The sequence below is a fragment of the Rhinolophus hipposideros genome (genome assembly GCF_964194185.1).
Source record: "Rhinolophus hipposideros genome assembly, chromosome: 8".
NCBI lineage: Eukaryota > Metazoa > Chordata > Mammalia > Chiroptera > Rhinolophidae > Rhinolophus > Rhinolophus hipposideros.
In genome coordinates this window covers 59,871,087-59,892,626 of record NC_138054.1, presented here as the reverse complement: position 1 = coordinate 59,892,626, position 21,540 = coordinate 59,871,087, and the positions used below count along the sequence as shown (strand labels likewise).

The 21,540-nt window shown below is 54.0% G+C and overlaps 1 protein-coding gene across 1 annotated transcript; it reads right to left on the bottom strand.

Moving 5' to 3' along the window:
* Positions 1-1,930: 1,930 nt before the first annotated feature.
* DMRTA2 (DMRT like family A2) lies at positions 1,931-14,215 on the bottom strand. Its single transcript, XM_081056644.1, has 3 exons — positions 14,169-14,215; positions 4,426-4,989; positions 1,931-3,099 (listed from the first exon to the last, which is right to left on the bottom strand). Exons 2-3 carry the CDS (start codon positions 4,979-4,981, stop codon positions 2,048-2,050), a joined length of 1,608 nt encoding a protein of 535 aa, XP_080912770.1. The 5' UTR covers positions 4,982-4,989; positions 14,169-14,215; the 3' UTR covers positions 1,931-2,047.
* Between the last annotated feature and the right edge of the window lie 7,325 nt (positions 14,216-21,540).

Here is a 21,540-nt window from a genome sequence, read left to right as displayed (position 1 = left end):
TCCCATCTTTCTTCTCTCGCTCCTTCTCCCCCCACTTCCATCTCCTCGTCACCCTCGCACTTTATAACCAAACAGCCAAACCCCTTTCCAATTAAAGTGGAATTAGGAGACTCAATCAAATTAGTTCCCTATTAAAGCCCTTCTTTATTAAACCGTTTTCTTGTCCTGCTATTAAGTTTCACCGCCTGGCGGAACTCGAGCCGGCCCCAGAAGTTTACCTTGGGAAGTCGCCGGGGCCAGCTTAGGGGAGGGGGCACCCTGTTTTCCGAAGAGGGGGAGTCATCCTGTCGGGAGCAGGATGACCGCCTGAGTAGAGGGTCGGCCCGGGATCCCCTCATTTGCTCAGATCCGCGTACGGAGGGAAAGTAAAAGGGGTGCAAAGTGAGGTCTCGCTGGAAGGCGCGTCCGCACCTCCACTCTCGGATTACACTGCGTCAGGCGAGAGCAGCACCCCACCAACACCCCCAAAAAACTCCCAGTAACACCCGAAAATAACTCTCTGTGGGAGAACGGTCGCAGTCTTCCCTCCCCAGCTGCTACCTCCGCCGTCCTTGATGCCAAACCTCTCTGAGAAGGGAGGCGCGCAGTGGGAGACCCAAGCTGCGCCCAAATCTGAGCCCCGGGGAGAACTGGAACCAGCTGCGAGCCTCGCAGGATTCGGGGAAGGCTCGCGATCCGGGGACCGAGGGCACTGGCGAGGCCACCCTGCCGCAGCCCGAGCGCCCACGCCGGGAGAGGGAGGGACCCGGGGCTGCGAAGCGCAGCGGGCGCCGCTCCTCCCGGAGTTCCCATCCGTCCGGCACCGCTCCCCGAGGCCCTGCCTCGCCCCGCACCTCCGAGGGTCCCAGCACCAGCCGGACTTGGGTCAAGTTCCTCCCTGGCACCGCGGCCCGAGTGGGAAATCAAGACCTTTTCAATCCGGCCGCCCCAGGAGCGGGACGGGATTCAGTGTTGTTTTCTTAGAAAATAACATTTATTTCTAGCTCATGTCTATGCAAAGAAAAGCACAAAGTGAGCCATTCTCTGCAGCAGCGTTTCCCGCCGCCGGCCCCACGGCCGGGGCGTTTGGCGAGTCCCGGGAGACCGGGATGGGCCTCCGGGCACGCGGGTCTGGCTCAGTCACACGTCGCTGTTTCTGCTTCAATTCGCATCTTGACCGCTCCTTAGGGAGAGACCGGCCCAGGCAGAGGGGCGGGTGTGCAGGGTTCGTCCCGAGTTTCCAATATATTTAATCTATAAAACCTGATAAGTACAATTCGCGCATAGTCTAATTTTTTTCCATTTTGTCCATGTTTTTGCTTGTTTTTGAATATTCTTCACGTTAATACCGAGGTCACCTACAGATTACAATTAATAACTTAGAATTCCATTTTATAACATTATACACTGGCTTGTATATATATGTATAATTACATATAGATTTATACATGTATAAAAACTCACACTGCACCAAGGAAACCCATGCTTATCGGCATAAGCAACAAAGAGAGCGACAAATACCGAAACGAGGAAAGTGCACCTTAGAACTTGTTTCCTTTTTTTTTTACAATTGATACCGATATATATGTGTCCCAAAGACTCGACTCAGTGCCAAGAGATTTATACATCCTAAATTTATATTTGTTAGAGCGCATATTTAAAATTCTTAAACGGAGGAGACACAGAAGACAGACTCGCGGACTAGCCTGCCATCCATGTGAGCGCGCGGGCAGGATGGGTGTAGCAAACTGAGAGGCAGGGCGTGCACGGCGGACGCAGCCTCTGAATGCAGACGTGTCGCCTTTGGAAGAGCTGGGAAGCCTTGGGGAGGGGATGGGGAATGAGAATCCGGGCCGCGCACCTCCTCTGAGAAGATCTGCCTCGGTAGCTGCTCCCCTTTGCTCAGCTCTCCCCACCCACCCTTCAAATCAAAACTGAAAACCACCTTGGAGCGGAGAGGGCCCCAGCCAGAGCGCACAGAGCACGCCGGGCGAAGAGGGGCCGGCGGCCCGCGGGGACAAGGCTGGGGTCCCAGTTTGGGGGCCGCCCGGCTGCCAGGGCGCTGACCCTACTGCTTTTCAGGGGCGCCATTGACCATCGGGCCGTACAGGCCGCCGCCGTAGGTCGGCTCCTTGTGCACAGCGGCGGCGGCGGCCGAGCGGTCGCGCATGAGATCACTGAAGGCGTAGTCCACGGGAGGGCGGAAGCCGAGTGTGGGCACCAGGCCGGCCGTGGAGTAAGGCGCCATGAAGGCCAGGCCGCGGCTGTGCGCCGCCGCCGCGGAGTAGGCCAGGCGCAGGGGGCTGAGGCCGAGAGGCGCGCCCAGCGGGTAAGCACCTGCGTCGGCGCCGAAGTGACTGGCGTTGGGCTGCAGAGGCGAGAAGGCCGAGCGGCTGCTCAGCGAGCCCAGCGCCCCGGGAGCCATGGCGCCGGCCAGCAGAGGTCTGTGGTGCGGAGGTGCAGCGGGGCCGGGCTGCAGCGGCGCGGGCAGCCCGGGTCCTCCCGCGGCGGCGGCGTCCACGCGGCCTGGCCACCCGTCCTCCGCAGCTGCTACCGCGCCCACCGCGGCCTTATCAGGGGGCGCGGCGGGGCCGAGGCCGGCCACCAGGCCCCCACGGTGGTGGTTCAGCACTTGCTCGATGGCTTGCACCACGTCGCCACCGCAGCCCTGCAACACCAGCTCCAGGACGCCTCGCCGGTGGCCCGGGAAGACGCGCGTCAAGATGTCCAGCGGCGTCCGCTGCCGTGGACCCGGGCCCCCGCCCAGCCCCGACGCGGGCGCAGCCTCTGCCTCTTCTTTGTCGGCCTCCGAACCGGATTCCGAGCCCAGAGGGCTGGCGGAGCCCGGGCTGTCCTCCTCGCCGCCGCCTCCGGGGCCAGCGCTGCCCGGGCAGCTGCCCCCTGCCTCCTTGGAGGCCCGGGCCAGGGGTGACCCCGAAAAGGACTCGCCATCGCCGTTCTCGGAGCCCGAGCCTGGCCGCACGTCCGGAGACGATGTCCCGGGACCCGAGTCTGCACCGTCTGGTGATAAGGGCTTCCCGGGTGGCGGCGGTGGGCTGCCCGGGCGGCCTGCCTGTAGCAGTGTCTTGGGGAACAGGTCAAACTTCTGTAACTTGGCCTCTGGGAGGGGAGAAGAGGGATGTGAGAGGAGCAGTTAGGAGCCGGAAGGCGACCGAACCTACAGCACCCCAGCCCTTTGCATCCCAGCTTCCTTGCCCTCTGAGCCCCAAGACTTTCATCCAGTGGGCTCCAGTGCCCCTCTTTCATTTTGTTCCACCATTCCTTCCTCTCCGAGCCCCTACAGCCCGTCTCTCTTTCCCTGCCCACAGGGAGTGCTCTCTTTCTGTATACTAAGAACCTAACCACATGTGCCCTGTGAACTCAATGTCCAGTGCCCCTCTTCCTACATCTGTGCCCCAATACCTCCACCCTTATCGCCCTTCCTAGCCCTGCCCTGCCCTGGAGAAGTGGCCTGGCCTGGGGTTCCAGCAGGAGCCAACATGACTTCCACCTACACCACACACTGTACAGAAGACCCCACTCCACCTTTGTGATTCCAAGAGCCAGCCCAGGTCTGGGTGCAGTCTGGCCCCGGGCAGCATAGCCTGTAAAGGAAAGCGCCTTGGCCATCTATCTACAAGATCCAAGCCTCTCTTCAGGAAAAACTAGAGCCCTTATTTCCAAGCCACCTTTCCAAATTAAGACCGAAGAAGTTCTTCCCTCCCAAAGCGGAGAGCTGAGCGGGCCCTGGAAGAGCCCTGGCCTAATTTCCTACCTCCGAAGAAAAAGCCAAGGGAGTTGTGAAGAAGAGGGTGGGGCAGGGAATGGATGTTAAAGAGGAAAGAAGATCGAGGGAAGTGAGAGAACTCCTACTCTGAGAAACCCGGGACGAGTGGGGAAAGAAGCTAGAAAGAAGGAAGGGGGGCACAGCCTGCGGTTGTCCGGGGAGCATTAGGAACTTGAGCAAAGGAATTACACGGGGAAAAGGAACGAGATGTCTTCAATATCCACAGAAAGCGATGCGGGACTCGGGAGGGCCTTGGAGAGGGTCGGATTTCCGAAGAGAGTTGAGATTGCGCGGAAGGAACTGCAGCGTGTGGAGAAGTACAGAACGAAGAGAGAACACGCGCGGGTTTCTGCGCTGGGGAGAATACCGAGCGAAGTGAGCCAGGACGCTGGGACCTGCCTGCTTTTGGTAGGGACATAAGATTAAAGCATTCACATTTGGGCCTGCGGTGAAAGAAAGGAGAAAACTGCAGAAAAACTTCAGAAAGTGGGGAAAGGCGAGTTCACGTGTCTATGACCCAAATTAGGGGCTGGTGCGCGTTGGACTCCAGCGGTCGGGACGCGTGGAGAGGGGCTTCTACCCTTTCAGTACGGAGCCGCGTCCCTGCGCCGCGCACGCGTCCCTGCGCGCCCCGCCTCCGCGCCCGGCCGTGCTCTCACCTGAGCTCCCCGCGCCCGCTGCGCCGCCGCCGGTCACCACTGGCGCTGCCGCTCCTGGCCCCCCGCCGTCGGCGGCGCACACAGAGCCGAAGACCTCGTAGGCGGGTCGCGGAGGGATGATGCCGTTGGCAGCGGCCAGAGCCAGCCCCTCGGCGGTGCCGTAGAGCAGCTGCAGCTCGCGCGCCTCGTTCTCTTCCTGCGCCTGCTGCCTGCGCAGCGCCACCTGCGCCGCCATGACGCGCTGGCGCTCGGCGATGAGCGTGCACTTGGCGCACAGGCAGTCCTTCCAGCGGCAGTAGCGTTTGTGGCCCTTGAGCGCCGACACAACGCCGTGGTTGCGGCAGCGCGCGCACTTGGGGGTCCGCGGGTACTTCTCCGCCGCCCGCAACAACAGCGGCGGCGCCCGTAACAAGCCGCCCGCCACGCTCACCGGTAGCGAGGCGGCCGCTGCGGCTGCAGCTGCCACCGACGCCACAGACGCCACGGGCGGCCCCGTCGCTGTCGCCGCCGCCGTCGCTGCGCTGGGCACGCTGGGCAGCTCCGAGCGCAGCTCCATGTCAGGACCTGGCGTGGAAGACCGTGGGGTGGGGGAAGAGACTTGGGGTGAGGCGTGTACGGTGCGCGAAGCTAAAGCACACTCGAGGATCCCAGCCTTAGAAACGGAACTTCCCGCCGCCGAAGTTTGGCTACGGGTTGCCGAATGGCTGGAGGAGGTGCCTTCGGAGCCCTCCTCTGAGGCCGAGCTCCACACCCTACTCCCACCAGAGCTCTTATATCTGATTTACGCGTTGGGTGTACGATTTCGTTTGAATCAGTAGTTCCGATGGGGGAAAAAATTCTTTTAAAACAAAGGTAGAAAGTCACTGGTTCAGATGGATGTAACGAGGGTTTGAAAAAGAAAATGTTATCCCCCTAAAGTTTAGTTTAATTGGGGTTAGGCGCGCAAAGGGAAATATTTGTTTGATGGGAGTCGGAATAGAGAGAAAATTTTGATTGATCCGGTAGATTGATGCCAAGAGCAAAACAGGAAAACCCGAGGCGAAATGTGTGTGTGTGTGTGTGTGTGTGTGAGAGAGAGAGAGAGAGACACACACAGAGAGAGAGAGAGATCAAGGCTTAGAGTTCAACCGATTGGGCTGGAGGGGTTTGTGTTTGTTTTTGGCTCGTGGGAGCAGGAGAATTCGAGAGAAAAATCAGGAACAGAAAGAATAGCTCTAGTAAGGAGAGTGAGGGCTAGGAAAGTTAGGGGCAAAGTTAGGCCAAGAGGCCCAGGGACCTGTGGAACTGTGGGGGCTACAAGTTCCATGGTGAGGGCCTCCAGAGAGGGGGAGAGAAAATAGGTGTAGAACTAAGTTTAGGAGGCCTGGGGAGGAGTGTTAAAGAGAAAATTCAGCTGAAGAAACTTTCTTTGGATAGGCAAACGCAGCCCAAAGTTGGCTACCCCGAGGAGTGAGGAAAACAGCAAAACCCAGCTGACATAGGTGTCTGGGTCCCCGGGTCCACGCGGAGGAGAGTACTGTGCGTGAGGGGAAAAAATCTAGAGGCATAAACTGGGGTGGGGGTGGAGTAAAATCTGTGGCAAAATTTAGCCTTGTAATCTGGAGCAGTAGTCGGGGAGGGAAAAGTATCTTGCAAAAGTTAGGTGTTGCAGGAGGGAGATCCTTTTCGCTGACCAGCTCACGCCGCCTTCTCCTCCCCTCCCTGTTTAGGCACCGAGTCGTCAGACACGCCCTCCCACATCCCGGGGCCCCGCGGGACCCCGCTCGGCGCAGATTCCCGCGCTCTGGTCTCAGAGTTGGGTTCCAGACACTTGGATGGCCCAGCAGGCAACACCGAGGGAGGGGAATGGCCTCTGGAACCGGCCCTGAGCGAACGCAGGAGTCCCACCTGCGCCGCGGCCCCAGAAGGCCAAAGCAGGCCCAACTCTGAGCCTCCGCTGCGGCCTCCCCTGGATCCCCCGGTCTCACCAGAGCCCGGGACCGAGTCCTGGTTTCACCGCCCGAGAATTCTGGACCCCTTCCCTACGCGCGCGGCCTCTCCTTTCAGGCCCCTCGGGCCGCACAGTCCCCAAGGCCAACGTGGCCCGGGCCGAAGGCCGGGCTGCCTCCCCTGCCCTCCCTGAGGCCCTCAACTACCTGCCTCGGGCTCGGGGATCCTCCTTCTCCGCTGGCGCAGCACGCGCCTCCCAGGTCCGCTCGCGACGCTGGCGCTCTTGGCCTCGTCCCCTCGCCCCCCGGCCCCTGATCAGACCACGTCACCCTCCTTCAGTCACCATGTCCGAACTTCCGGACCCCCACAGAACGCTGCGCAGTCCGACCCTTCCGTAGGAAATTGGAGCCAGGGCACTGTTTAGGGACGGGCTGGCTGGAACCCGCGACCTGGCCCTCGCCGCGCTGCGTCCCCTCGCGGAGCGCACCCGACGCAGCGCACAGGCGGGCCCCTAGTTGCCCGGCGCTGCCAGACTCTCAATGATCCGCTCGCCCGCTCTATTGTTGCTCCTTGGGGCTCCATTAGACAGAATTGGACAACAATGTGGAGCCTGCCATTGGCCAGGGGAGGCAGACGGCACTCTGATTGGCCGGGCCCGCGCCCGGGGAGCCCCGCATTCTACTGTGTCCGAAAGATTCGAAACTCCACAAGCTCCATTGAGTCCCTTGGGGAGGGGAGGGGGCGCGCCAGGGAAGGAGTGGAAAAAAGTGTGCAAGGAGGAGCGTTGCAAATATCGTGACAAGTAGTATCCGTGCGCCCGAGAGCATGTGAATGGTGCTTAATTACTGTGTCCCGTGCGCCTCTACGTTGACGTGTGTAACCCCTCGGCTTCTGGAGCGCGGGCTCGGCTGCGCGACTCGCACTAGCCGGGTGCGCTTGGCAAGGTCAACTTTCCCAAGTGTCCCTGGCCAGGCAGCCGGGGGCAAGATGGGGGCAGGTGACAATTCAATTACCGCGGTCAGGGTGGGGGTGGAACGCGGGTGGAGAAGGGAGGGTGTATATGGCATAAATGCCAAGACGATTTTTCCTGCCTCCTTCCAGCTCTGTTTCAGCGTGCTCCCAAGTCCGATGAATTTGGTGTAGTTGGGGCTGTTTTGGTTTTTCCCCTGCCACCTTTAAAACGCAGGTTCTTTATTTTAAAAGTCCTGATACGATAGGTGTCACGGAGGGTAAGTGTGTTTTGTAAGGATTTCCGTTTTTAAAGTGGAGCCTGGAGAGGAGAAATGAGATTGCGCTTCCTGTCGGCGCCCGCCGTGTCCCTTGCGCTTTGAGCCTTTCCCCTCTCAGCCCCGCCCTAACCCCGTCCCTTTGCCTCTTGCTCTTTCCTTTCCTCATTTCTGCAGCGTCTCGATTTCTTTTCCATGGTGGTGGGATTCATTTTGTCATTGTTTTTAATTGACGAACGGTTTAATTTTCTTTTTTAAACGAAAGTAAAAAGTGGCCTCCCTGTCTCCCCAGATCCTTCTGGATGCGGGACGTGCACTCGTCCGTCTGTCCTCGGGGCCGGAGACAAGGTCGCTGAGGCCCCCAGGAGTAGTTCTAACTTTCGCCTTATTCACCTGTCCTGACGTCACGGCCCTGAGATGCGGCTCTGTCTGCAGAAGAGGTAACAGGTTTTGGATTTTAATTCCCTTTTGAATGGCAACATCTGGAATTAATGCCGCGGTCCTCGGGCGAGATCGCCTTGGGTTTGTCTAGCTGTGATTCTCTGTACCTTTTCTTCCTGTCTTCTAATGTTCTCACTCTCATTTTTATTGTTTACTTTTCTTTCTCTCGTTTAAAACAATTCGTTTAACAAGAAAAACATGCGTTTCCCTGTCGTTCTCTCTCCACTTCAGACCATGCGTTTCCGCGTTGTTCTTTCGAACTTCCAGCCCTAGGGGCTTCTGGCCGGAGCTATCTGGGGCGCAGACGTACTGGTCGTGCAGACTCGGCCTCTGGAAGCAGCCCCTTCCACCTGGCACGACTAATGGGTCGTGCCCTGCCAACCCAGCCGCCTCTGACTCCTGGGGCTGGAGATCAGGGAGGAAGGCGTGACGAGCGGGACCCCTCAGCAGACCGCGGAACCTCGCGTAGCTTCCTCGGGGAAGCCAAACCGAAGAACCAGGCTGAGGGTATGGGGGAGGGGGAGAGGGTGGTGTGCGCTAGAGAGGCGCGGAGAGCTTCCAGAAAATTGACCGGACGCTCTCTGACCCGGACCGAGTCTGTGGCGGCGATAGAAACCAGCCAGTTCTCTCCTGACAGATTCCAGCCTGAGAATGTGTTTGGGAATGAGGAAGGGGTGAGCTCTCGTAGGGTCTCCCGCGTGGAGTGAGGGTAAGGGAGTGAGTCTGGGATAATATGTCCTAGGAGCCTAGGACCCAGACTCCACCGTCCGAAGCCTTGAGATTTCGAGGTTAAGGAAATCTATGCTTTAAGTGCACTCCGGCAGCGAGGTGGGTGGGGTGGGGGGACCGCAGCCAGATCCTTTTAGAGCTACCTTGGACAAAGTTTTCCAGAAATTATTTTAAACTCCAAACGAAATGAACTATAGAAATCAGCCCAACTTTCGGGTGGCGGTTGCCCATACGCCCCTCTTCGAGCTTGAGACCAAGCCCCTGTTGAGATTCCCCCATTCTGGTCCGAGTGAACCTGCGGGAGCCACGGGTCCAGACTTGGGAACCCGGAGCTCTCCCGCTAGTGTGTAAGGAACCTCGTTTCCTTAGAAGGAGGAGAGGACATATCCCGGAACCCAGCCCAACCAGAGGGAATCTGCCCATCCCTACGACAGGCCCCTTTCTCTTCTCTCGCTCTCGTTCTGCGTGTTCACAGTCCAACAGGTTCAGGACCCACAACCTTTCTTTGGGTGTCCTGAGGTTGGGGTGCTCATGTGATGAGTGTGTCTGGGAGGGAGGAGAGTAATCGTCCTGGATGGAGATCACTGCACTCAACACCCTCACAGGCCACTCAGGGCGTCTTGATTTGGACTGAGGTTGAGGAGGGGAGCAGACGGGAAGGGGGTGGCCCGGCTGAGCCCCGGCGTTGGGGGAGAGCATGCCCAGATTGAGGCAGTAGGGGCTACCCCCTACACACAGTGTGGCTTCACACCTGGACACACAACCTGCACGTGTGGCCTCATTCTGCAGTACCACACACGCCCTCGCACCTGCATGCTGTGACCGCCCAGGGGGTGCATTCACCTCTGAGGCTGCGCACCCACCCAAGAGGACGCCTACAGAAAGTTCCATTGGCCCCACAGCGATCTCATAAGCATGTGCTCATCCTGAGACTTCTCACCCAGACGCCCACAACTCCCACCTCGGTGCCTGAACACCTAGACAGGAGCTTATGCTCTCACACCTGTGCCCTCGCTTCCCCTCGGACCTAACCCTGCTCCGGGGTGCTGCAGATGGCTGGACCCTGGGCAGAGAAAGCCAGACCTCCCCGGAAACGAGGCGGCTGAGGGCAGAAAGCCCGTCCTCACACGGTCACACATATACGTGTCCTCTTAGCTCAGGATCATTTGCTGACGCCTCTGCTGTGCCAGACAGAGACTGGGATCCCCGGGTGAGTGCTCCCAAACACGACAATCCACCTCCACCCATGGTCGTTACTGGACCATCCCCCACTCACCCCTTACCCTCATTCAGGCAGTGGCGGGTCCAAAGGGATGGAGACTGGGGTGGAGACTGGGGTTGGGGGTCGAGGGGCTTGGGGGAGGCTGGAGGCGAGGCGCTGTGGCGCTGAGTAGAAGCAGGGCTGGGGGCGCTGATGGGGGACCCGGGAGACATTGACTTTTGCGCTGTTTGTCCGCGGCCTCGGAGCGAGCAGACGCCATCTGTTTGCCGGCTGCAGCGCGTCCCGTTTAATTACCGTCCCGGCAGCCTAATAGAGATGATATTAAACTAAATCTTTCTGACATTAAAAGTAATTATCCCCAAACCAGTGGCTCCGGGACGAAATCGCCCCTCCCGCCCCTTCCTCGGTCGCGCCAGATTCCGTCAGTTTGGCTGAAACTCTTAACCCGGAAGGGGGCGCGGGGAGAAGGGGGACGGTGCCTTTGGAAGAAGCCCACGCGGGCCGCACAACCTCTCTGGCACGCATGACCCCGCGCGTGGGTACGCACACACCTGAACACGCACAGACACACCACGACAACATTTTCCTCCGGATCAACGCTGGAGCCACGTTAATTAACACTCGGCCGTGGGCACCCGGGGCGAAACAGGAAGCAGCACAGCCTGGTTTGCGGTCCCCGCCCCCCCCCCAGCCCGCAAAAATGGCCCTTTTGCGTAGTCAAAGCCACGGGTGCGGCCAGGGCCAGGGCCAGGGCCAGGGCCCGGGATCGGACACTGTGTTGCAGCCAGAAAGAACCTTTCCCGCCGTGGCGCTCTCCTGCGACGGGCCTCGCGCCCTGCGCGTCCCCTGCAGGGTCTAAGTCGCACCTCCCTCTGCGAGGAGAGTCCCACTATCTCATTGACAGGTGAGCAGACAGACTCAGAGGCGAGGTGACGTGTCCCACATCTGACAGCTGGTAGGGGACAGGGTAGAACTTGAACCCAGAAGCACCAGGAGAGACCCCCTACCCCAGGTCCAAGTTCCGCTCGGTTCCGGGCGCGGGCGCGGGCGGCGCGCGGCGGCCGATGCCTGGTCTGGGGCCCCTGTCCGCACCCACCCTCCCGACCCACGGGACCCGCTGTGCTCAGCCTCGTACCGGGCCCTCGACCCCCCCTCGGAGGAGTGAGCCCGGGGTCAGCTGGAGGCGGGGGAGCGAGGGCACCGGCGCCGAGAGCGCGGCCCGAACCCCCAGCGCAGAGCCCCAGCGGCCGCAGCCCTCGGTCGGATCCAGCCCGGCGTCTGCAGGGAGCTCGCAGGAAAGACGGCCACCATGGTCGCCAGGCCTCCTATCTCTTCTGGTTGGGTGCAGCTGAGCCTGGGACAGACGCGCGGAGAGTGGTGTTCAGCGCCCAACAGTGTGCTTCTATTTTTGAGCGCCTACTGTGTACCACTATTCTGCCAAACGCTTGGGGTGTGCTGTCTCGTTTGGCACGCAGTCCGTGGGGGCCGTGTGACGTTCCACTTTCCAGAGAGGCGGCCAAGGTTCAGCGACACGTAACTTAAGCGGGATCACGGTGCTGCTGAGCCTTGAGGAGGACAGGAACCCAGATCGATTCCCACTCTTAGGCTTTTCTTCTTCTCACCTTCAGTTTGGGGCCGGTGGGATCTGATCTAGGGCTTTTCAGTCAGTTCGATTCCATCCAATCCACCGATCGTTCACGGAAACATGAGACAACTGGGCCATTTATTCCTTCATTTCTTCATTTCACTCATGTTGAGCACCTAGTAAGTACCAGGCCCTAAGGAATGGAGATAAATCAACCGTGACGGGTCCTGAAAGAGCTGGTTGGCCAGCTGGGGACCCGTCAGCCAGCCACCTCGCAGTGAGAACGGGGCTGAGGTGGGAGTGGGGAAAGGACAGTCAAGGAAAACTTCCTGAAAAAAGGGCCCCCTGACGTGAGAAGTTACGTTTCCCGAATGGAAGCATTATTTCTTGTTCTGATAAAGTAAAACATTTTAGACAATTCAGCAAAGTATATTTAGAATATATTTTTCCTGTATACCGATACTTACAAAACTACACTTTTTGTTACTTTTTATTTACAAATATAAATTGTTTTCATATTAACCAATATATTTTCATAATCTTTTAAAGGAATTGCTTTTTATTGTATGGATGTATCTTAATTTATTTAGGCATTTTCCTATTCGTAGGTATTTAATTTGTTTCCAATTTTTGCTATAATAAACATTGCTACAATGATCATTCTTTATGAATTTGCCTTATTTCCTTAGGCGTTTTTTTTTATTTTTTAAGGCTTTTGATAGCTACCAAATAGCCCTCAAGAAAGCTACTGTCAACAAACACACTCAACAGCAGTGAATCTTGCTAATCTTTTTAATTATTGCCAATTCAAGCAGGAAAAAAGAATCTTTTGTCATTGTAATTTGCAATCCTTAGATATTCCTTAGTTTTTCCTATTTATGTTTGTCAATAGTGTTTTTTTAAAAAATAATCTGTGTATGTCCTTTGCTTGTTTTTTCGATCACAGAGCGTCTCCTTTCCTTAATTTATAATAGCTGTTTATATATTAAAGACAATAGTATCCACTTATCTTTTATCATACATCACATTTCTCCATTTTTATTTTGTTTATCCTGTTTTGTTATTGTTATATCAGAGTTAATTTTTAAAAATGTAGCCAAATCTGTCATTTTTTTCTTTATAGATTCTATTTACAGTACCATACTTAAAGGTTTTTCAAATGTAACCTTCTAAACGCATTCACCTATATTATATATGAACACTTTTTCGTTATTTACATTTATATCTTTAGTTCCTTTGAAATTAGTTTTGGTGGAAGGTGTGAAGTAAGTTTATAACTTAAGTTTCCCCAAATGATTAACCAGTTATCACAGCACTACTTAATGATCCACCCTTTCTCCCACTGACCGTATAATATGTACTAGATTCTCAGATGGCCATACGTTTTCTTCCAGGGAACCATTTACTTTTGCACCAGCCTCACTCTTTTAATGATTGTAGTTCTGTAATACTTCGGAGGGCAAGTCATCCTGATTCTTGATTTTTCAAATTTTCATGGGTATTTTGGAAAGATAGTCTTCTGAATAAATATTTTAGAATTTTTAAAGCTGGCTCCCCAAAGAATGAAAAATAAAAAAACCCTTTGAAAAATGGACTTACCTGCCTTTAGAAATTAATTTGAAAGAGATGATGCATCTTCACAATATGGGATATTTCCATCTAGAACCAGGTATTATTTTCACTAATTCACTACTTCTATGTCCCTTTGTAAATTTTGTTGTTTTGTTCCTATAGTTCTGTTTCTTAAGCATATTCCTTGGTATTTTATGTAGCTATTGTGAACAAGTATTTTTTTCACCCATTACAACATCTAACTGGTTTTGACAGGAACATAAGAAAGTTACTGAATATAATATACTTATCTCTAAACCGGCCTCCTTTCTGACCCCTTCCCCATTTCAAATTAGTTTTCAGAGCCCCAGAGCTGAGTTTGGAAGGACCCAGAATTCACCAGGCACAGGAAGGGAGTCTCAAAAAGAGGCGATTCTGCTCAGAGAAAACAGTGCGAAGACCCAAGTGATTTGCAGGTCCTCCTGGGGCTTTGGGGGTGGTGTGCATCTGAAAGTTCATCTTTGGAACTTCCTTTTCCTGGCCTCCATCTCCCAGGAGGGCCTTTGGATTCAGCGATTCTGGGAATCAGCCCAGGGGCCAACCCACCACCCAGACTCGGAGCCTTCGCCCCTCTGTGTAACAGTGGGCGAGTCACTAGCTCTCTGGGTTGCCTCCCGCCAGCCTGGAATCCAATTGCCTGAAAAACAGCAGCGTCCAGGCCACCACACGCACGCACGCAGTGAGGAGACGGTGAAGAGGAAGAATTAGGGCTAGGTAGGCTCTTGGGCAGGATGAGTCTGGGTTTGAGTCCCCACCCCTCTTCGGAAGTGCGTTGAAGGACCATCCTTCTGCAGAGGCAGACTCCCAGCCTGTAACCCCAGGTCACGACCAAGATGAAGATATGAGGGAGGGATGTGGCTAGGAGGTAGAGACCCAGTCCATTCCTGCAGGTCACAAACGTACACTCACCCATGGTCTTTCCCTCAAAGGAGTCTTCTCCTCTGACTCCTCCCACCATTGTTATCCCCCGCCCCCACACACACACACTCCCTCCACTCACCATTTCCTTTTGGGACCTCAGAAGTCTCCTTCCAGGCTGTATGTGATGGGCGAGTTTCAAGCTGCATGACTGGCTTAGGGCTTCATACTCGTTGGCCTGAAGCCCAACATGTTAACTTTGGCAGGGTTGGGGTCTGGGGTGGGTCAGGAAGCTGGCTCATAAGTTGGCTTTTTCCCCTCCAGTGGATGGTTCAGACTCCAGGCTTGAGATGGCACCGATGCTCAGACACCTCCAGGTTCCCAGTCCCAGGCCAGTTACCTGGAAAACTTCTACTCACCCGTTAGGACCCAGCCCCCAGAATGCCCCACTGTGTCTTGTCAGAGGCACAGTAGGCATATGTGACCCTGCAAGTTTTCCAAGGGCCTCTGTATGCCGCCTTCTCTGAAGGCACACAGCCATCCATCTTCATCTCCAATTCATATTCAGGGAAACTGAGATATAGAGAGTAAATAACTTTCTTAGCGTCATACGTCTAGGTGGGGAAGGGATGAGAATGGTTCTTTGCATCTACAGAAGAGACTGGCTGGAGACTAAAAGTAGAGTTGAGGCCTTTCCTCACCCCCGTTCTTGAAACTGACCCCCTGAGGATGGGTGTTGGGGGGACGGAGGGAGCAATTCCTTTGGTGTTTGGAGCCCCTTTCCTTCAGGGTTTTGTCACTCCCTTCTGTGCCCCTACAACCCCCCTTCACCCCTCAGGACTGACCACACTGTATTCTCACTGCCCGTCAAGAGTCTGGCACCACCCTGAATATATCCTCAGCACCTTTGGTCACTGGACCTCTCTGACCTGGGCTGGAGTCCTGCATTTGTCACATTTCCTCCTATGCAAGATGGGAGTGAAAGTAATGCTTTCATAGGGTCGTTGTGAAAACTCAATAGCACAGTTCATGTAAAGTCCTTCTCAGTGTCTGACTGGTAGTAAACAATCAAGATATATTGGGTATTATGATGTGTCAGGCAGTTGCTGAATGAATTCTCTTTGTCTTCACTCCAGAGAGGAAAACCATTCCCTTCTCAGTCCCTTTTTGCCTCCATTAGAAGGAAGACTAGGGAGCTGGGAGCTGGTGATAGGAAGTGCCACTGCTCTTGAACTATAATCTGAAAACTCGCTCCAGAATCAGAATTCTGATGGATTTTCGTGGCTCAGAGACCTGCTAGGCCCAGGGTTCTCGAGGTCTTGGAGGGACTCTGGGCCATCTCCCTCCTTAGGTCACGTCACCTGCTCCACCCACTGCCCTAAGGGCTCCATTAACCAGGAAGTTTGCCTCGAAGCACAAAGTGGTGCTGCACCCGTAGACACAGAGCAGCACAGCCCAGAGCCCATCCCCCGCCTCTGGGAGCACTGGACAGTGTCTCTTCTCAGGGCCTCCACTACGTGGGGTACACCATGGCACTGCTGGTTCCTAGTGGGGCTCCCCAAAGGCAGTGGCTGGGCTCTGTGCCCCCATGGTACACACCACTTTTATTCCAGAGAACATGTCCATGACTTCCCATACGTGTAGAAAACTCATAAAATGCACCTTATTTTTTTACATGAAGGAACTAAGACATGTAAGTGATAGCTGTGCAAACCAGTTCCTCACTGATGCTTGGTGTGGTTGAAGGCATGCCAGAGAGGAGGCCTTGGCGAAGTCACTCCACTGCTCTGGGTCTCAGTTTCTCCATCTGTAGAATGAGGAGAGGTAGACCTGTTACGTCTGGAAATGCTCTGAAATGAGAAAAGGACTATGTGACCAGCTAAGAAGCTGACGATTCTCATGTGGGGTGCTCCATCCAGCTGAGGCCTTGGCACCCACTTCTGGAGACAGAGCACAGTTCCTGGCCTCCACACCTGGTTTCCCTTTACCTATGCTTCCACCTGCCCCTCAGAAACACAGAGAAAGGTTGCAGTAAGACTCTCCTTGTTGTCAACGCCTCAGTAAAGTCCTATGCAAATGTTCTCAGTGTGTGCCGAAGTAAAGCAGATCACATTTCCAGGTGGCTGGAGATCTGAGCCCAAAGGGGCAGGCTCTGTTCTGATCCTGCAGGATACCTGCATTTTCTTGCTGGGATCTCAGGTCTTCAGGCGTGGGCAGGCCCAGTTATTATAGTGGACTCTAGCTAGAGCTCCTAGATGGGGTTTGTTTCTCCCCAGAAGCCTTTCTAACCACCTGGACTGGAACTCCTCTAGCACTGACCACACTGCCCTGAAATTGGTGGCTCCATCCAGCCTGGGAATTCTGGGCCAAGAGAAGAGGCTGAGAATCCAGAGTTTAGCAAACAGCTTAAATGATGGATGGATGAGTCAAAACTGACCCAATCTCTATAAGGCAAAGGGCACTTAAATAAATAGTACTTAAAGGCTGGCCTGATGAAAATGCATAGTGGAAAAACATTTGCTTTGGAGACAGAGTATGTTATACAGTAGCTGTGAGATGTTGGGCAAATTATTTCACATCTCTAAGCCTCAGTTTATCAATGTACGTAACAGGGATAGTATATTCCACTATCGTAAGGTAGTTTTGTAGTTCGGTCATATAACATTTATTGTCTGTGACCTGTGCCAGGCCCAGTGGGGACAGACCTGTCACACACAGTCCACAGAGGGAGATTTCTGTGCAAATAATCACAATAATGTGAGAAGCGCTTTGTTAGGAGCAAGCGCAGTGATTAGAAGAGGCCCCTAACTTGTCCTGGGGATTGCATAATGCTTCCTGGAGGAGAAATAGTGGCGTGGAGTGGTAATAGCCTGAACTCTGGAGCCAAGCTGCCTGCGTTTGAATCCTGGCTCCTTGGTTTACTAGCTGTGTGACCTTGTGCACATTACCTAATCTCTTGTACCTCGGTTTGCTCACCAGTAAAGTGAGGATAGCAATAGTTCCTACTTCAGGGTTGTCGTGTGGAGTAAATGAGTTAATACAAATAAAGCACTTAGTGCCTGGCATACAATAAACATGATGTAAATGTTCACTCTATTATTTAAAGCTATTTATCAAGCACCTACATGGTGCCAGGCCTGTGCTGAGGGATAAAAGAACAATCAGACTGACACAGACCCTACCTTAATGGAGTTTATACCTTAGGCAAAACCTGACCCGAGTCTCAGAAGTACAAATTGCCTAAGGAGAGTTTAAGAGCAGAGGGCAGAGGGAGGAACTCAGGGGCTGCTGACTCTTCACAGGCAAGCAGAGCAGAAAAACTGTAGAGGAGACAGAGGAGAACCTTTCAGAGAGGTGGGAGGAAAACTGGAGAAGTGCATCATCCTAGAAGGCAAGGGGAGGAGTGTGTGAGAAGTTTTATTAGACTCTGTCATTGGTGGGTTAGAAGTTACAGCTGCTGAGGCAGCTCAGGGAGGAGGGCCTCATTGATGAGGTCTTTGGGCTTAGTTCCAGAATGGAAGCTCAGCGTCTCCCCCTACAGCTGTGTGTCTTTGGGACAGTGACATAATTTCTCTGAGCGCTCAGTTTTCCTAATACTAATAGTGGTGACCTCACAGAGTAATTCTGAGGGTGCTGTGGGAGTACAGTGTGCATAAGCCGCTAGCATTGTCAGGGCTCACCTAGTCCTCAACACCAATTCCTTTACTCTTTGTCTCTTCTCAGCAGCTCCAGTTGGTGTTGCTCCAGCTCCAATTACCTAACAGCTTCAGCAACCACTGGGTACATGGCTGCTATACACCAGATCCTGGGCTGGCTTTGGAAATAAACAGATAATTATGATCTGGCCTCGGCCCTCACAGTGTTCCCCAATGAGCTGGATGTTAGAGATGGAAGTGACCAGCTTACTAGCGCATGGACATCCCTTTCTTTGTTTAAATTCAGTTAATAACACAGTCCTCATTTACTGTGTGCTTACTATGTTCTAGTCATTTCGCTAAGCCTTGAGGATATGAAGTGACCCAAACCCTTTGGGGGGCTCAGTCTAGGGGGTGGGGGGGAGGACATGTGAGCCAAAAGTTACAGAGTTCAGAGTGATCCAGTGCTATGAGAAGGGCAGCACAGGGCTGAACGTTCTCAGCACAGGCACCTAACTTGTGTGGAGGGCGTGGCAATGGTTGGGGATACCATCTTGGAGGAAATGAATTCTAAACTGAAAGTGAAGGATGGATGGGTGGTAGGAGTCTAGCTGTGATGGAAGAACACTCAGGGCAGAGGGAGTTGTGCACAAGGCCAGAGGTGATATTAATAGAAAGCTAATGCTTCCAGGAAACTTCAGGCAGCTCAGGACGTGTGGTGTTGGGCGCATGGCTGGAGGTACAGATGGGGAGGGAGGTAGGAGCCAGATGACAGGAGTTGCAAATCCAAGCCAAGTGTGTGGATTTTATTTGAAGGGCAATGGGCGACCTTTGAAGGGACTGTTGTGGGGTATATGAGGTAATGCACGTAAGGCTCCGAGCACGGCACTGGGCGCATCCTGAGGTAACGCATGTAACGCTCCAAACAGGGCACTGGGCGCATCCTGAGGTAACGCATGTAACGCTCCGAGCACAGCACTGGGCGCATCTTGAGGTAACGCATATAATGCTCCGAGCACGGCACTGGGCGCATCCTGAGGTAACGCATGTAACGCTCCGAGCACGGCACTGGGCGCATCCTGAGGTAATGCACGTAAGGCTCCGAGCACGGCACTGGGCGCATCCTGAGGTAACGCATGTAACACTCCGAGCATGGCACTGGGCGCATCCTGAGTTAATGCACCTAACACTCCGAGCACGGCACTGGGTGCATCCTGAGGTAACGCACGTAAGGCTCCAAGCACAGCACTGGGCGCATCCTAAGGTAATGCACGTAAGGCTCCAAGCACGGCACTGGGAGCATCTTGAGGTAATGCACATAAGGCTCCGAGCATGGCACTGGGCGCATCCTGAGGTAACGCACCTAACGCTCCGAGCACGGCACTGGGTGCATCCTGAGGTAACGCATGTAAGGCTCCGAGCACAGCACTGGGAGCATCTTGAGGTAATGCACATAAGGCTCCGAGCACTGGCACTGGGCACATCCTGAGGTAACGCATGTAACGCTCTGAGCACGACACTGGGCGCATCCTGAGGTAACGCACCTAACGCTCCGAGCACGGCACTGGGTGCATCCTGAGGTAACGCACGTAAGGCTCCAAGCACAGCACTGGGCGCATCCTGAGGTAATGCACGTAAGGCTCCAAGCACCGCACTGGGAGCATCTTGAGGTAATGCACATAAGGCTCCGAGCATGGCACTGGGCGCATCCTGAGGTAACGCACCTAACACTCCGAGCACGGCACTGGGTGCATCCTGAGGTAACGCATGTAAGGCTCTGAGCACAGCACTGGGAGCATCTTGAGGTAATGCACATAAGGCTCCGAGCACGGCACTAGGCGCATCTTGAGGTAATGCATGTAAAGCTCCGAGCACGGCACTGGGTGCATCCTGAGGTAACGCATGTAAGGCTCCGAGCACGGCACTGGGTGCATCCTGAGGTAACGCACGTAAGGCTCCAAGCACAGCACTGGGCGCATCCTGAGGTAATGCATGTAAGGCTCCGAGCACGGCACTGGGAGCATCTTGAGGTAATGCACATAAGGCTCCGAGCATGGCACTGGGCGCATCCTGAGGTAACGCACCTAACGCTCCGAGCACGGCACTGGGTGCATCCTGAGGTAACACATGTAAGGCTCCGAGCACAGCACTGGGAGCATCTTGAGGTAATGCACATAAGGCTCCGAGCACAGCACTGGGAGCATCCTGAGGTAACACACGTAAGGCTCTGAGCACGGCACTGGGCGCATCCTGAGTGCTCAGCAAGTTAGTCCTCCTCCTTGTTCCTCCTCATCATGCTCCAGACTTATCCGTATGGACAGACACCACTAAGTCATGCTTTGTGAAGGGCTCTCTTGACTTTCCTGAAGGGCCCTAGACCAGTGCTCCTGGACTTCTTGTGTCCGCTTTTCAGTGTTATCCCCCCATAAACTGCCACTTCTCACTGCTGTCGTCACCTATTCTCTTTTCCTTTTACAATCCTATGAGTTTATAGACCAGATAATAGCAGTTCTGCTTTCATGTTAACTGTTAATGCATTTAATTTTCACAACACAATCAACCAGGTAGTTATTATCTCCATTTTATAGCAAAACAGCTGAGGCACAGGAAGGTGAATTGACTTTCCATGGGCACACTAGTAAGTGGAGTGGCTTGGACCTAGGCAACACGGGTCCTCTAACCACATCTTAGATCATATCTCCAAACCGTGGACCACAACTACCAGACAGAGTACAGATTTAAGAGTACATAGACTGAAAACTGGAGAGCAAGCCTCTTTTGTTGGTATTTCCTTTCAGACCAGACTTTCAAAATACAGCAGGGAGGAGCTGTCTGACCATTTAGGGTTGTTAAGGGTCATCTTGCAAAGCAGATTACCGGAGACAAGGGAGAAACACTAAATGCTGAGGGAAGTTCAAGGCGAGAAAGCCTAGTTGCTGTATCTCCCTCTCTTTGGAGGTTGCACTCTTTTAGGTAAAAATATGGGTTGATAAAAAGAATGGACATATTCGACTTCCCAAGTAGTCTGATGCTGTTTGCACGATGTAAATGTTGGCTCTTAACTTTCTGGCATCAATAGAGCCCACTGAGAATCTGATGAATACAGAATTCCCCTTTCAGAAAAGTACACACTGAACTTTTCATACACAATTGTAGGGGATTCCAAGATCCATTCTTGGACATGAAATTTAGAGGTTATTATGAAGGAAGAGCTGCAGATCTGAAAATCAGAGCTCAGGGCTTGAGTCCTGACACTTCTGCTGACATTCTGTGTGACATGAGGCAAGCCACTCCCCTCTGAGCCCCATATGCAAAAATGGAACGACCATCTCTGCCCTGCTTCCCTCACTTCAGTGACTGTGATGATGAGTGTGCTACACTGCAAAGTGCCACCTGAAAGTTATCAGGACACTGCGGTTCAGGAGGTTACTCACCTTAAGGTCACACAGCTATGAAGTGGCAGAACCAAGGTTCAAACTGGAAGACACTGAAGTCTCTGGTGTGTGTGTGCGTGTGTGCACATGCATGAGTGAGTGCATGTGCGTGTGTGTGGTCTCCCTCCAAGAATTGTATAAAGGATCAAATGAGATAATAAACAAGAAAAGGTCATGTAGACTGCAAAGTGCGACAGCTATGTGAGTTACTCCTGGACTGAGCTTAGGATTCCATGTCACATCCACCTGTGGGATCTGGGACTGGGGGGGACGAAGGGCTGACGGAAGTGTGCCCATCAGTGATGCTGCCCATGGAGACAATTAAGACCCTCTCCCACACCCAAACGAACAACTTCTGTGCTTTCGGGGAAATCTGCCAGAGCTCTGCAACACCTTTAAAACCCATCCCATGGACCAGTATACTCAGGTCAGCAGGTCTAAATTT